Below are 15,795 nucleotides of genomic sequence, written 5' to 3'. Positions count from 1 at the left end.
TACAGTTCTCTTGCTTTTAACTCCAAAGAACTGATCATGAGGTCAGTTCACTGTAAAGCAAAATTAAAATTAATACTATAAATTTATTGAGAATTTGTATTAGGTTTTGGTATTTCAGCATTCTAAGGAGAGGTCTGTGCATGTAGAGAGAGAACAGACTTTTTATAGTTCTGAATCACACAAAGTAGCTTGTTTTCTAAGTCTTCATGTATTCATAGTTTTAGAATATAAATAATGGCTTCTGGTTCACATTCACTAGTAGTTAATGGCCTTGCTGAGGACCTCAGTTCATTCAAGTAATTGTTCGTTGCCAGATAATGCTCTTTCATCAGTCAGTCACTAATTGATTTCTGTAGATGTTGGGAGAAATAAAAGGCAGAAATCTTTTTAAAAGCATGGGTTTTTTCACTATAGATGGTCAAGTTTGTTTGGTTTTCTCAGTTTGACTGGATGAGTGGATAGATAACATAATTGACTGTATATATATTTCTTAAATACATTTTCATTATGAAAACAGCTTAACACTAAATGTATATTATCTATTAAAATCACAGTTAAAGTTGTATACGTTAATTACAGGTTTATCAATAGATTATGGGGAGAACAAACTTTACTGGATCAGTTCAGGAAATGGAACCATAAATAGATGCAACTTGGATGGTGGTAATCTTGAAATAATAGAATCAATGAAAGAAGACTTAACAAAAGCCACAGCTTTAACCATTATGGGTAAGTTCAGGGGTAATAACTTAGTTTTTAAATGATTGGAAGCTAATTTAATAATGAAATAGCAAAAGCTCGGAGAAGCTATTGTTGTTTTTATGTAAATAATACATACAATACATTCACTAGTAAGACTGTTTTGTTTGTGAAAAAAGTTTGTTTCATTGAACAGACAGTTTACCGTCTGTATTACAAGTAAATGTTTCTAAATATAGTCTTGCATATATATATGCACAGGATGAAGGTAACAAACTGATGGCTTATATTTACTTGTAAAGCATGTTGGAAGGATGTGTGTTATGCTCTTTATTACAGAGAATTATCTATGACTTGTTTCTTCTGCCGCTCACTTCGTTCTACTGTCTTAGTTCAGAATAGCCCTACTTTGCTGAATTGGCTTGCACTTTGTGAAGACTTCTTTGGGTTATGAATTGATGATTGATGATTCTGTTTGTTATACTTTGCACATTAGAAATGTTTAGAACGTTCAAAAACATGTAAATTATCAAAACAAAAAAAAGAAGAATGGTAACATAAGGAAAAATTCCTAAAAAATTCAAAAAGTCTTTAAGTTGCAGATTGCTGAATATTATGAGAATATTCTTTGAATTGACTTGTTTCTCACATGCATCTTCAGCTCTTGACCCTTGCTGGAGCTAGGATACAATGTGTTAAGAAATTCCAATCTGACTCAGAGGTAGTGTTTATATTATTCTAGAGATAACTTTAGAGCTTTCCATATTTCCTCCAAATGCTTTGCTGACCTCTGTTCTAGTTCAATTAAAAATTATTTATATTTATCTTGCATGTTCAAAAAAAAGTTCAGTTGATAAGTAGACTTTTGTTGGGATAGTTGACTCTTCGACTGCCTGAGTGTTTTTATAAAGTATTTTATTTGATTGGTTAATTGTATAATGTACATATAGATGGTGTGCTTGTGAAAGTTATGCTAAGTCAACTCCAAAGACATTATGCACATGGTGTAAATTAAGTCATATTTTAAAGTACTAACTGCTAAAATAGTTTTATTATACACATATTTGGCCAGTATTGAACTGTAAATGCTGTCAAAATCTGTTGGAGAGGGGATACTTTTATTATGCATTCATAAACAAAAGCAAGTTTTGTGTCAGAAGGAGTCATGAATGTTAATATAGACAAATTGTCTTTCGTTGATTCGATTGTGACTAGAAATAGAATGAATAGATGACCTTTACTTTAGGGAGCTATTGGAAGTCTTTAATATGACATGTTGTAAAGAGTATTTGTTCATACTGTCATTGAGATATCTGTGGTATCAAGTCTTCGTTTGTGATTCACGGAAGCTACAGCAGTGATGATCCATCTGGGATATTGAATAAAGAGTTGATAGCTATAATCTAAAGAAGTGTTTCATGCTTGTTTGCGTGAAAGTAGTTGAATTTTTGCAGGTGTGGAGATGAAAGAATTTCTGCCGCATAGTTTTTAAACATATATACATCTAATATTCCTAGTTCGGGATGCTTTGTTTTTATGGTTGATGACAATTCTTCCTACTCAAAATTGGCAAACAAAACTTACAATATGTTTGGGTTTTTCTGTTTGTTTTGCTTTTGGGTTTTGTCTTTGTTTTGGAGCCATAGTTGTGATAAACTGCAATATGACATTGCAGTATGATTCCATATAAAAATCTGTTGGAGAAAAGTGCAAACAAATACAGTTTTATAAACAGTAGTGTATGTGCTGATTGAAAAACATGAAGTTTCTGTATTCATTTCTCCTGTATGTTTTTATATTGTGGAACATACTGTAGAAACATAAATGCCATCTCTTTTCCTGAAGTGCTGGTAGCTTTACATCAGCTTCTCATAGTCAGGCTTTCGTGCATGTAAAACGGATCAGAACGGAAAATCCAATGCGATATGAAGCAAGATAAGAGATCTGTACTTGATAAATGATCATAACTATTATTATATAAATAAAGAAGAATTAATAATTTGTTGTAACGTAAGATTTAACATGATAGTGTATGAAAATTTAGTACTCCTGTTGATCTGTTTGCCTACAAGCTTAATAGGAAGTTATAGCAGGTGAATCACAGTAATTACAATGTTTATTGCATAATTTTTGGTACATTTCATAAATTTTCTTGACTGCTTTTATGTAAAACTGCAGTAAACACATAAAAACCAACATGAGCTGGAATGTTTGTATAGACAGTCTTTTGCACAGAAGACTAACAGATCTTCTGACAGTTTCCAGTGGGTTTTGCTGTCTTATAGTTTATGTTCCAGAAGATTTTTCAGAACTATAAAAAACTAATGACAGAGGCTTGGCCCAAGACTGATTTCTTTCTTGCTTTGGTAATCTCTGTGCTGTTCTGCTATCTCTGTGTTATCTTGATCTTTGGTTCTGTTAATTTCAAAATGGGAAAAGAAATGAGAAGCAGTTAGGCACTCCATGGTTATGTACTGTGGTAAGAACTCAATAAATAATGCTAGCTAAGTCAGTAAAGTTTTGGTTTGCTTTTTAATATAGCTTATAGAGTAGTTCAGACCTTCACCAGGCAATGACAAATGACACTCTCCTTTAGTACTACTCCTCCTCAGTCTCCTCATTGTTTGTACTTCATTGCTTTCTATCCCTCTATTTTAGTGTTGCAGTTTACCCATTGTAAACTGTTTGGAAGTTACCACTGCTGTTTCAGATGTTTACTGTTGTTTAGTCCTTTCCAGTCTCTGTTTAACATTTTCCTACTATTATATCTTTTAGTGGGAGCATATAGAAGGTAATGATAAGACATGAAAAAAGAATGTTAGCAAACAAGTTTGTGCCAAAGTGACTCTCAGGGTTATCCTTCAGGGAAATAGAAACAAGTTATATAATTCACATTTTTCTGTATTTTGTTCCTTCATTTATTGGTTTTCTACTCAGTAGTGTCAGTCATCTTTCTTTTTGCATATGCTGAGCTCCAAAATTCCTAGTCTTTTGGTGCCTGCTTTTGCTACATCTTTTTGAGCATGATATAGATGGGATGAAAATTATATTTCATTTGAAACTAAAGCATTTTAATATATGCAAAATTACTTTTTTTTCCATGCCCTTAAGCATAGAAAAAAATATTTTTGCTGTTGCCATTCTGTATTACAAAGATGTTGCTATGAATCCATGATGAAGTCACATTTGCTTTTCTACTCTTCCCACTTTTTCTTCAAGTGCACATTTACTATGTGAAATGTCAGTGCCTGCAACGTCAGCCATTTTTAGTTAATTTACCATTCAAAAATGTGTGTGATAGCTTTGTTTAGTCTGTTTATTGTCTTCCATTTGGTCAATGGTAATTTTCTTCTGCTACTATGTTAACTGTTTGTTTTATTTTGTTCAAAAACCTCTGAAGTCTCTTCTGGTCTTTTGGAAGCTTATCTAATGCACAGCATCCTATGCCTCGCATAATTTTCAACACCTACTACTGACACTATTTACAAGTTGGTAACAAAAATGTCCACTGTTTTGGAAACTCAGGATGCTCTATGTGAGAGAATCTCTGATTTTCATATATGGTACAGCAATACTTTTCTCAACATTAAGAAAATGCTTCCTATGCTTAAGGTTGGAGGTTAATATATCATATTCAGTATCTGATTTTAACAGTTTTCCTGATAGCCCGTGTCTGAGTGTGAGCAAATTATTTAGATGTACTTGGAATTCTGCATGAAGTCTCATTTCCTGCTTTCCACGTTACTTAATGAAAATGGTTGCTTGACTGCAACTGAAACTGGTTGGAAATTTACCTTTGTGGTAAGAACTGTATGTATTTTGAGATTGGTGAGCAGAGTCATTATATTACAAGATATGAATTACAAAGGAACTTGCAGCAATAGCTGATGTATTTCCAAACTGGTATATTCTTTCTTGAATGATATATGACTCTGAATGATAAACTGAGCATTGCTAGAAAAGTATTGATTAGTTACTGTAAGTTTGTAGCTGAGAAGAAAAAGATATTGAAGGCTCCTGTCAGCAGTTCTGGTGGAGGTATTTGATTGGATTTTGTATCATGTCCTCACAGAAATACAGTTTACACAAAATCACAAAATTCAGCTAGTTTCACTATAAAATAGGAATATGATGTAGATTGTGTAGATTGTATAATGAAGATATAATTTCTTGTGCATTGGTGATATTTTTTTTTTTAAATACTTGTGGTAGAAACCTCAAAGGAAATATGCCATGATGCTAAGTAGTAGCCTTTTTCTAGTTATTGTTTACTAGTATAAAATAGACTAACTTCATGTAGTGAATGATTCTATGTACAAGTGCTATTTCTGCTGAAATTCATGTAAAAAAAATTCAATCAGCAATACAACAAAATCAGGCGTATAAAATAGCTTTTCAATGGGAGTGCAGATATTAGAACAATGTCTTTTGAACACAAACTATATGTAATACAGCCATCAAGGTGTATTATCAAACAATCAAAATAGAAAGTAACAATTACATTACTTCATTTTAGATGAAAATGTGGGTTGATATTGCCAAAATATATTCATGCTGCCATTTACTTTCATTACGTGGTTAAATGATATATTGGTTATTTGATTTTTGTTTTATCCAAAATAAAGTTTCAAAAATAACACTAGAATACATTTCTAGTAACAAAAATGGTGGGAGCTGTGACTTTGCTGGATGTAATTGCGAAGTGAAAGGGGCTGCTTAGATCAGGAAACTTCAAGTACATACACCTTAATTTTCCAAGTCATCAGTCTTCTAATTGCCGTAACACCATTCATTACATTAGCATTAATATATGAAATATATCTAGGCAATTTGCCCAGTTCTAAGTACAGTACATAGTTGTCTTCCATAAATACTCAAACCACCATTAATGAAAACTAATGGCCCATCAAAATTTGCATTCAGAGTACTGCTTGAAATCTCCAAAGGACTGTCCACAATGCTAGTGTAGCAATTTTTGGCATTTGAAATTGCTGTTTCCCAATATGTTGCTGCACTTGATGCTAATTACCCAACAAAATAGATAAATACAACAATTTTAATGTATATTATAACCCAGTTTCAGCAGCAAGACTGTAATTAGTGATCGAACAACACTCTTGTTAGCATAATCAAGCAAATAAATCATTTAACTTGTGTGATATTTAAAGGTTTCAAATAGCATTTTCTTCCCTAGTGTGTGAAAGCAAGTTGTCTTTATGCTAAAGTCAAGTGCTTTTCTAAAATCATCTACTATATTTTAAAATTAATATAGAAATAGATAAATTCATCCTAATACTAGAAATAGCAGATGAAGTATCTACTAAGAGAATATAATAGTAATGCAGATGTAAATAGTCCAAAATTTTGCTTTAGAATTATGGTCAAAAATAGCTGTGTAACACAGTGGGGGTTTTTTGATATGAAACTGTGTTATGCTGTATATCAGTCACCCGGTAGTTTCTGAACAATTAAAACCTGTATTCGTTAGGTCTTAAGGCATAAATGTCCAGCTGTGACCAGTTCATGGTTTTTGGCAGGTATTCATATGAGGTTTGACCTCAAGATGTCTGTACTTCAGAATTTGTGCGTTGTTTTTTTTTGTTTGGTTTTGCTATTGGTTTTGTTTGGTTTTTTTGTTTGGGTTTGGTTTGGTTTGTTTTGTTTGGGTTTTTTGTAAATATACCTGAAATGTCAGGATTTGCATAAGCTTCACCTTCCTTAAATTTTCAGGTTGTCTTTCTCATTTTACTCCCCACATTGTATCCATATCTCTTTCTAAAAGTTGTAGTGCACCATATAAATCCTCCATGTAAGAGAAGAATAAGTACTACTTTAGTAAGATTTTGTAAATTATATTTTTATTTGAATGTTTATCCAGGTGACACATTAACAAGGATGGAAGAGGAAGATAAAAGAATCATTATGAAGCATATTTTGAGTTTTCACTTGTGATTTGTTGTGATTTGTCCTTTTTTAATGGTATAGGTGGCATAGGAGACTAGTCAACCTCTGTGTTCACAGTCAAGTACGTTGAGGTCTAGTAATGAGTTTATGCTGTGATGATTTCTGTTTCTTGTGTTGTGAAGGGAGGGAAAGAAGAACTTCATGATCTGATATGTTTGACACTATTGATGGAAATTGTCTAGGTACTGTTAACTGTATATGAGAGCAGCAATAGTCTCAGTAGCTCAGTAAGCAAAAAAGGCACATGATGGAACATTCAGTTGGTAATGTAGAAATGGTTTGGCTCTATGTTAATACTAAAAGGGAGAAAGGAAGCTCTTTGTGGTGTGGGTAATTATTGGTAATTGAACTTCTTGATTAAACACATGCCATTCCTTCTTCTCTTGGTAAAAGAATATGCAAAATTGGTTATTTGGGGTTTTTGTTTGTTTCCCTTCCCTAAAAAAAGCAGGCAGGTCAGCAGACTGCAATTTTGGGAGGCTGTGGAAACCATAGCCAAGCATGAGTTTTTGCACAAAATACTAAAGAAATGCCTTAAAGAGTTTGATTGCTTCTTTGAAGTAAATGATACAAAGCACCAAAACTGTATGTGTTTTGCTTCCTTCCTGTACTCCAGTCTTAGAAAAAAATATTTTATCGATGGGTTTGTGTCCTGGTTTCAGCTGGGATAGAGTTAATTGTCTTCCTAGTAGCTGGCATAGTGTTATGTTTTGGATTTAGTATGAGAAGAATGTTGATAACACACTGATGTTTTCAGTTGTTTCTAAGCAGTGTTTAGACTAAGTCAAGGATTTTTCAGCTTCTCATGCCCAGCCAGTGAGAAGGCTGGAGGGGCACAAGAAGTTGGGAAGGGACACAGCCAGGACAGCTGACCCAAACTGGCCAGTGGGGTATTCCAGACCATGTGACATCATGCCCAGTATATAAACTGGGGGGAGTTGGCTCGGGGGGATCGCTGCTCAGGAACTAACTGGGCATCGGTTGGCCAGTGGTGAGCAATTGCATTGTGCATCACTTGTTTTGGTATATTCCAATTATTTTATTATTACTATTGTCATTTATCAGTGTTATTATTATCATTATTAGTTTCTTCTTTTCTGTTCCATTAAATTGGTCTTATCTCAACCCGTGAGTTTTACTATTTTTTTTCTTATTGTCTCCCCTATCCCACTGGGTGGGAGGGAAGTGAGTGAGCGGCTGCGTCGTGCTTAGTTGCTGGCTGGGGTTAAAGCACAACAGTCTGGATATGTAAAACAGTAAGTTCTAGTATACTATGCACAATACAGCAGTCATTACCAAAATTCTTTAATGGGACACTCAAATTCGTGGTCAAATAGAGGATTTGAAGACTGAAACCACTTCTTCACAAAAAATCATTTAATTGAAAAAGTTAGCGTAAACCTTTAGGATAAATAATTCATTATTGTGTGTCATATTCTCACAGGAAAAAAAGAAAAAGAAGTCAAATTCCCATGATTTCACTTATGGATTATATCCAGTCACTTCTATATTTTTATCCCACATCTGTCTTTTTGTTATAATTCACACCATCACAGTTGAGCACAGGAATTTCTTGTTCTAAGGATGGTCTGATAAAAGCATCAGATGTGTACTATTGTTCATTTAACAGATTGATATCGCAGGGTGATCTTTTCACTCAGTCAATTCTAGCACCTTTCCATGCATAGGATTGTAGGTTTCCTTTAAATTTTACACAGGTGTCACTGGGGAGTTCCATTTGTGTCTCCAAGTCTTCAGAATATTTTCATTCTTTAGATTGTTGTCTCATCATATACCTGTGAAGACTACTGAGTAAATGCCTTTTTTCCTTGATATTTTAAGAGTTTATTTTCTTTTGGGCAGTAACTTTTTACAGTTACTGTAATGGAAATTATTTTTCAGATCTGCAGCTTTCATCATGAAACACTAAGCTGTCTAGCTCTATAAATTAGTTATTTAAATGTTAAAACTGCAGCACAGGCAACAGTTCATTTAACTGAAAAAATGAACTAGAAATGAAATTAATACACAATATTTGTTGGAAAGGCAGTGTTTCTGAAGTTTAAAAGTTTTTTCTATCTAGGGTTTTACTTCGGGTTCATCTACAGTAATAACTTTTTCTGTCAGAAATGAAAATGCTGATGAAGTTAAACTCACAATTATACAGACTTGCCCCATTTAATTATTTCATTTAAGATGTTTGAAAGATACATAACTATTTGAAGAAAAAAAGGAAATGTTTGTCCGTTTTCATCATGTAGAACATTGCTGTGAGATTGTATTTCACAGTAATTGATACTTTAAAAGTAGTCATGAGTGAAGTGTTAAGTCACTGCAGATCAGTAGTTTGTTAATAACCTAAGAATGTGGTACTGTCCATATACTGCCATTTACATTGTTCCAGTTTAAAAATACACATGAAAAACTGAAGACAAAGTTGAATTCAAATGCTGTTAAATATTTTCTTTTCCTTTTTCTGTTCTTTTCCTTTTCATGGTTAAATTTAACATTCACACAAAAACTACATTGTGTTGCCCTTGAGACTATTGGTCAAATCTAGGTCTGAGATAATACGGTATTAAAATGTTAGCTAGTTCAATTTGTTTAAAATAGTTACTTCTCCAAAAGGCTGAGAGCAGAGGGGAGTTGCTTGCACTTACTTTTATATTGTTTTGTTGACTCAGAGAATATAACAGAGATGGGCCAATGAAACCTTGTTTCTCTACAGAGACTTCCTAGAAGGCTAGTACCAGAACTACATTTTATTTGATTGATTCAATTTTACTAACAAAATAGCTTCAGTTTCTTTACAGTACAAGAATATAGGAAAAATATAGGTTGTGGATCCTCAGAAGTATAATTTTAAATTCATGACATAAAACTCCATAACTTCTTTTCTGAAATGGTGAGCTACAGAGTGTTAGCCTGTCACTAAGGTGAATGACTTGACTAAGTCAAGAGAAACTGATCTGCAATGAGTTGAAAGGAGGACGTTGTACTGTTTAAGTCTTGTGAAGGGACTAAGGACTCAGGTGGGGTGTTTTGGCATTCAGAGAAACAGAAACAGACACTGAAACGTGTTATGGAATGTGGAACTTGCCAACCTGGAACACTGAGGCCATCTCATCATGCATCTTTGTGTAATCTAGAGACAGTGAGGACTTGAAATCAGAAGATTGGCTATGGTTTCTGTGTCAGTGTTTGGCCATTACTTTACTGAAGTTTGAGTTTGATGTCAAAGCTGTTTAAAATTACTTTCTGATGCATTGGGAGGTAGAGCCTGTTTTTCTTTTTTTTCATGATTTCTTAGTTATTGATTGTAATTTGTTTTTAATGAAAAATGTGTTTTAGCATTACAAGCAATTTTCTTCACTTGTGAAAATTAATTTCTTCCCTAAAGTCAGTAGAATTTCCATATATAAGTAGGCTTTTTAATTTAGGATTTTCTACGGAAGTAGTCTCAAATCAGCAGTTGTTGCAGCAAAAGTGGAACTAGGGAAGACTGCTTTCATGTCTCCTGAATCTTAATAACACAGTACCTTCAGCCTCTCTCTATAACCTTCTCTCCAAAATATCTCCAGTGCAGTACCCCACATCTTTTATCCTAAGACCTCACCCAAGTTTCTCTCCTGCTCTTCTGCACAACAGATGTCTCTACTGCAAGCCCTTGTAGAGTCTTCCCCTGTTCGCAGTTCCACAGTTCGCTATCACAATACTCCATTTTCCTCACGTAATCCTTAAATTTCTCCTTTTTTTGCTCTCTGCTCCCCATCTTCTCTGTGTCAAAACAAAGCACAGGCTGTGACACTCTGGAGCTACACATGAAGTGATATACTGGCCAGCACACGTGCTGCGTGGCCATCTGGCTGCCAGCAAACTGAAGGGATTCAACCAGTCAATCATGCCGCTATTTTTCATTATACTGGGGCTCAGTCAGACAAGATTTTGTATGGGGTGGCTTCTGAGTTTGTCAAGGAAGTATGGCATATGCGTGTTCTTGGTTTCACTCAAAAAGGAGATCTGTATTTTGACAAAGGTTGTGTTAGCTCTGTGCATTGATTTTTCCTAAGGTTTTAAATAGTTATCAAAAACTAGCAGAAGTATCTCGTGCCTTTACCGTGAAAAGTAGAATACAGGATGTTGTTGCTCCCGTTATATTTGATAGAAATAGCTGGCAGTGCTTTGCATTGGATTTGTTTATCTACAGCTAGAAATGTCAGGAAGTTCTTCACTGAAATAATGCTTTTATGCAATGTCTGAAGGATGGCATTAAGAGTTAGCATTGGCTAAGTGTTTTCTGTGTGTTCGGTATGCTCTGTGTTTCAGTCTCACCCAGACAGGAAAGGACTGATTTGCTTTGCTTCCAGCAACCATTGAGACTGATGAATAATGGGAACAAGATGTCTGAAATTAATTATGATAAAAATGAAAAGATTATGTTATAAGGGAAACAGCTGAAGGACTTGGCATTGGTTAGGTAAGGAGCTCTTCACTGTGAACATTCAGTCGCTATGAGTTAGCTGAGTCCTTGTTTTGGAAGCAAGTTTAAGTTCTCAAGTGTTTAGTCTATTAAAATTAGACAGTAAGCATCATTACTGTGTTTATTATTCTTTGGGATTTGACAAAATTTGCTTGCTTTTCAGAAATACACTTTTGCATTTTCAGTGCATTCTTTAGTTTCCTCTAAACTGAACCATCACCATGTACCTCATGGAAGATATTTATGTAGAAGATGTTAGTTTGCATTAAACAAATGATTCCACCTTGAGCATGCAATGCTGGTGCCTGCATATGTGAAATTTAAAGGTTTTTTTTTTCTCTCTTGGCACATGGCAGGACACAAAAGCATGTCATGGCTGATTTTGGTACCCTGATTCTCAAGCTGTGATAGTCTCAGATGTGATATAAGGGTGAGCAGTCTTGGGCACCCCTGATTTATGACATTTGACTATAGTCCCTGACGGTATGGCCGTTATGAGTAGCGGTGCCATACTACAGAGCTTTTCCGTCGTCACCCCAGTGTCTTTATTGAAACACCAACAGGATGTAGCTGTTGTAGAAAGCAGTTCTATGATCTTGATGTCATCCTTCAGAGCTACAGCAAAGCTAATAAATGTGGCCTTTTATATGCATATGGGTATAAAGAAATACTGAGAGAGTTTTAAGGGCATTTCTAGTGTTCTTCTGATTTCCCCTCATTTTAACCTATTCTGTCTTCCAAGCCTTAGCAATAGGGAATAGAATTGTCTATGAGAGCTGCTGTGAAGGTTTTCAAAAGTGTATATTTAATATTCTTTTCTTCTCTTTGTATTATTTCTTCTTGCTGTGTTTCCTGATAGGTGGTCTTTGCTTTTTCTTTTTGCATTGTGGTTGTTGTGACTTGCTTTATACGCCATTTGTACAATATCAAGTGATGGCATGAAACATGAAATATTCAAAACTTGGTAGAAATGCCACCCCAGTACTGGTTTGTGGAAAATTAGTAAAGATTATTACCTTAAAGAAATTATAAACCATTAACACTGAGGCATGTTACTAGCTTTCATTAGATGAATAAAAGACTAACAAGCTCTTTAACTGAAGAGGCTCTTTCATTAATTCCAGCAGGTAATGAGTCAAAGTCTCAAAATGGCAAACTGATAACACTGATTAGTGCTGTATATTTCTGAACAAAACTAAAGCAATCCCTAATGTTGGTATTTAAATTATGTTAATGGGGTTTCAAAATTCAAAAATAATGTTTTCCTGAGGTGATGTAAGTGAAATGAAGTAGAGAATGTGCATCTCATGTATACCTTTCAGTTTCTTGAAATTTCTTTTAAATTGCTTGTCTTCATACACTGTTAAGTTGTTATGAAGATTATCTTTACATTAATACTGTCATTTGTATCTTAATTTCTTTTTAAATGAAAATTTACATTCCACAGTAACCAATATGGCCACAGCAATATGATCAAACTCAGTGTTTCTATCCGCATGTTGCTTAGAATCCTGTCTGAATTTTAAGTGAAATCTTTATGACTAAAGTCACCTGAAATCCAACCCTTGAAAAATGCTACCTGTACTGAAATTGCACATCAATTGAGAAGTCTCTCTTCTAAATTTTTGACAAGTCCTTCATACTGTGATTCAAGTATTCTGCATGTGTGGATTGACAAGGATGGTTTGAAGTTTTATGCTACTATGTGCATAGCATGTCTCTTTTTTTCTGTTATTTTAAAATCTTGTGTAAATTATAATGGAAAAGTTACTATCAATGTCAGTTGCTAATTTCAATAACTTCTTTAAGACAGCAACGAGATTCTTAATTATTTTTTATGGTAGTTGTCGTACTTCTTAATTTGAACACTCACGTGAACATTCAAGTAATGAAAACCTGGAACCAGAGTTCCTGTCATCTCTAAGTACATAGTGAATGGATATAGCAAAGATTGAGAACAAACCCTGTGTTGTAGTAATACGTCATCTGCAAATAAGGTTTTGTAACTTTCAGGTATAAATTGGGCATAATTCAGTTTTTCCACTTAAAAATGTGTGAAAACCTATCACCTAAAGAGAAAAGAGTAAATTTATACATCCAAAATTTCTATTTTTAAAATTAAAAAAGCTACTTTATTTATTCTTTGAGCAATTTTCCTTAAAAGTGATCTGATAATTGACCTCAAAAACTTTTTCCCACCTTAAGTTTCAAATGTATATAATTTCATAGTGATCCTCTTCATTTTTGAAACTTGGAAATTTTACAGATAAAAAGCTTTGGTGGGCAGACCAGAACTTAGCTCAGATTGGTACCTGTAACAAAAAAGATGGAAGAAACCCAACTGTCCTGCGAAACAAAACTTCAGGTGTTGTACATATGAAAGTTTATGATAAAGCGACACAGCAAGGTATGTTAAATTTTAAGCATGTTTAACCAACTTTTAGATTGCATAGTATCTTTTCCCTTCTTATTCTCCAAACGTGGCTAGAACAAAATAATATGTATTTCATTGTAATTCAGTGATAAAATACTATAAAATATTTTATTATTGACTAAATTACTGAATATAAAAGGATAATTGATATAGCATATCTGCCTGATATATTTTATTAGGTGTTTTCTGAATTTTATACTATAGTGAAATTTGACATTCTTTTAGAGAATCTAAGTTTAAAAGTTTTAGTAAAAAAAATCAGTTAATCTGTGAACCTCATCTCAAATTATTGACATTTTGAGTACGTGAAGTATTATGAGAGAATTCATTAATATTCTTCACTATCTATTTGTTTTAAGACAGTTTAATTAATCTAAATTGACAGAAGTGACAGTAGTATAAATCAAAAGTGAGACAGCAGAAAAATGGGTGAATGTTGCTAATACTGCCAAAACTTAGTTGGCAAAGTGGGAGCTAAAATAATATGAAAAAATGTAATTTGCGGTCATGCACACAGTTTTGTGAATTTGGAGATCAGAGATGAAAACATTTGGGAGATTCTTTAGAAAGAGATTATTTCTGATTCCAGCTACTGAAAGTGGTGAGGATGGGATCTACATGAAACAAATTATTTCATTTTGTGGAGAAGCTTCCAAAAGAACACAGGATGGTTTACTACAATAAGTAGTCTATGTACGGAGTACTTTAATTCAGCTCCATATTGAGCACTTCTGGGAACACTTGCCATTTTACCTGCTCTAGGAAACACCAAAGGTGATTCGCCAGCCTGGCCCTTAGTTTTAAATGTTGTGAAACAGTAAGTAATAAAAATTTAGGCATTCAGTAATGTTTTTGTCATTTTAAAATGCTTGAACTCCCTACCATCGAGACTTATAGATAGCTCATGGGTGCCCAAATGTTAGCTGTGTCTGGTGTCTGTGGCATTAATATGCATCTTCCATTGTACAAAAGTCAAGAAAAGGAACACTTCTGTGGTTTTGTACTACTGAACTTTAACTGTAATAGAATCTTATCATAGAATGGTTTGGGTTGGAAGGGTCATCTAGTTCCAACCCCCCTGCCATGGGCAGGGACACCTTCCACTAGACCAGGTTGCTCCAAGCCCCATCCAACCTGGCCTGGAACACTGCCAGGGATGGGGCAGCCACAGCCTCTCTGGGCAACCTGTCCCAGTGCCTCACTGCCCTCACAGTGAAGAACTTCTTCCTTACATCTGATCTAAATCTGCCCTCTCTCAGTTGAAAACCATTACCCCTTGTCATGTCACTACCTGCCCTTGTAAAGAGTCCCTCTCCAGCTTTCCTGTAGGCCCCCTTTAGGTACTGGAAGGCTGCTGTAAGGTTTCCCTTGAGCCTTCTCTTCTCCAGGCTGAACAACCCCAAGTCTCTCAGCCCGTCTTCATAGGAGAGGTGCTCCAGCCCTCTGATCATCGCCGTGGCCCTCCTCTGGACTTGCTTCAACAGGTCCATGAACTTCTTTTGTTGCGGGCCTCAGAGCTGAACACAGTACTCAATGAATAATGAGAGCTCTTAAGTTGTATAGTGAAATATCACCTTGCTGATCTTCATTTTGACGAAGAGCAATGTCAGGGGTTTGGATATAAAAATCAAACACTGTAGATGGGATTCAGCTTTACACTTGCACTTTTTTTTAAAGAATCTTTGCATATTTCGTATGCATCTTGCATTTCGTTAAAGTGACATGAGAGCAAGAGTGATGTGAGGACACTTACAGATTTCTCTGTATACAAATCTGGCATCCTAGATTTTTGTTTTTACTGTATAATTTGTTCCTTTGTCTGAGGATACCTGAGACTTTGAAACCTCACCCGTCTTTTCCAGTTGTATGGTTGGATCGTTAGAAATCATCTGTCATTTTAGATGAAGAAATGCTTTCTACTTCAAAATCAGGAATGCAAAAATAAATGTGACAAGTAGCACTCTGATTCATATAGGTTTGGTAACTTGTAATCAGCTAATTTCTTGAATGTCATAGTAGGCTTAGATGTTTCTTCATAAAGCTTTGAATTTCTAAGATGTGTTTATTGTACTGTTTATTGTATTGTGTATAATGTTTATTACAAATCTTATTAAAAAGTGTTCATCTATTACTTAAAAGTAAATATTGTTTTAATTAAGAAGTAGGAACATGGACCTGTGAGATCACATTGGAGTGTATCTCAAATATACTAAACAAA

At 34.5% G+C, this 15,795-nt stretch overlaps 1 protein-coding gene across 1 annotated transcript in view; it reads left to right on the top strand.

Moving 5' to 3' along the window:
* LRP1B (low density lipoprotein receptor-related protein 1B) overlaps positions 1-15,795 on the top strand; it is a 582,545-nt gene that overhangs the window by 366,940 nt on the left and 199,810 nt on the right. Inside the window, exons 32-33 of the mRNA XM_010575228.1 lie at positions 580-729; positions 13,410-13,550. Coding sequence (XP_010573530.1) covers positions 580-729; positions 13,410-13,550 — 291 coding nt within the window. The remainder of the gene's footprint in view (positions 1-579; positions 730-13,409; positions 13,551-15,795) is intronic.

This window comes from Haliaeetus leucocephalus, unplaced genomic scaffold, assembly GCF_000737465.1.
Source record: "Haliaeetus leucocephalus isolate CR32 unplaced genomic scaffold, Haliaeetus_leucocephalus-4.0 Scaffold451, whole genome shotgun sequence".
NCBI classification, from domain to species: domain Eukaryota; kingdom Metazoa; phylum Chordata; class Aves; order Accipitriformes; family Accipitridae; genus Haliaeetus; species Haliaeetus leucocephalus.
Note: the sequence above shows the minus strand (reverse complement) of the source record. Positions and strands in the feature narration are given on the sequence as shown.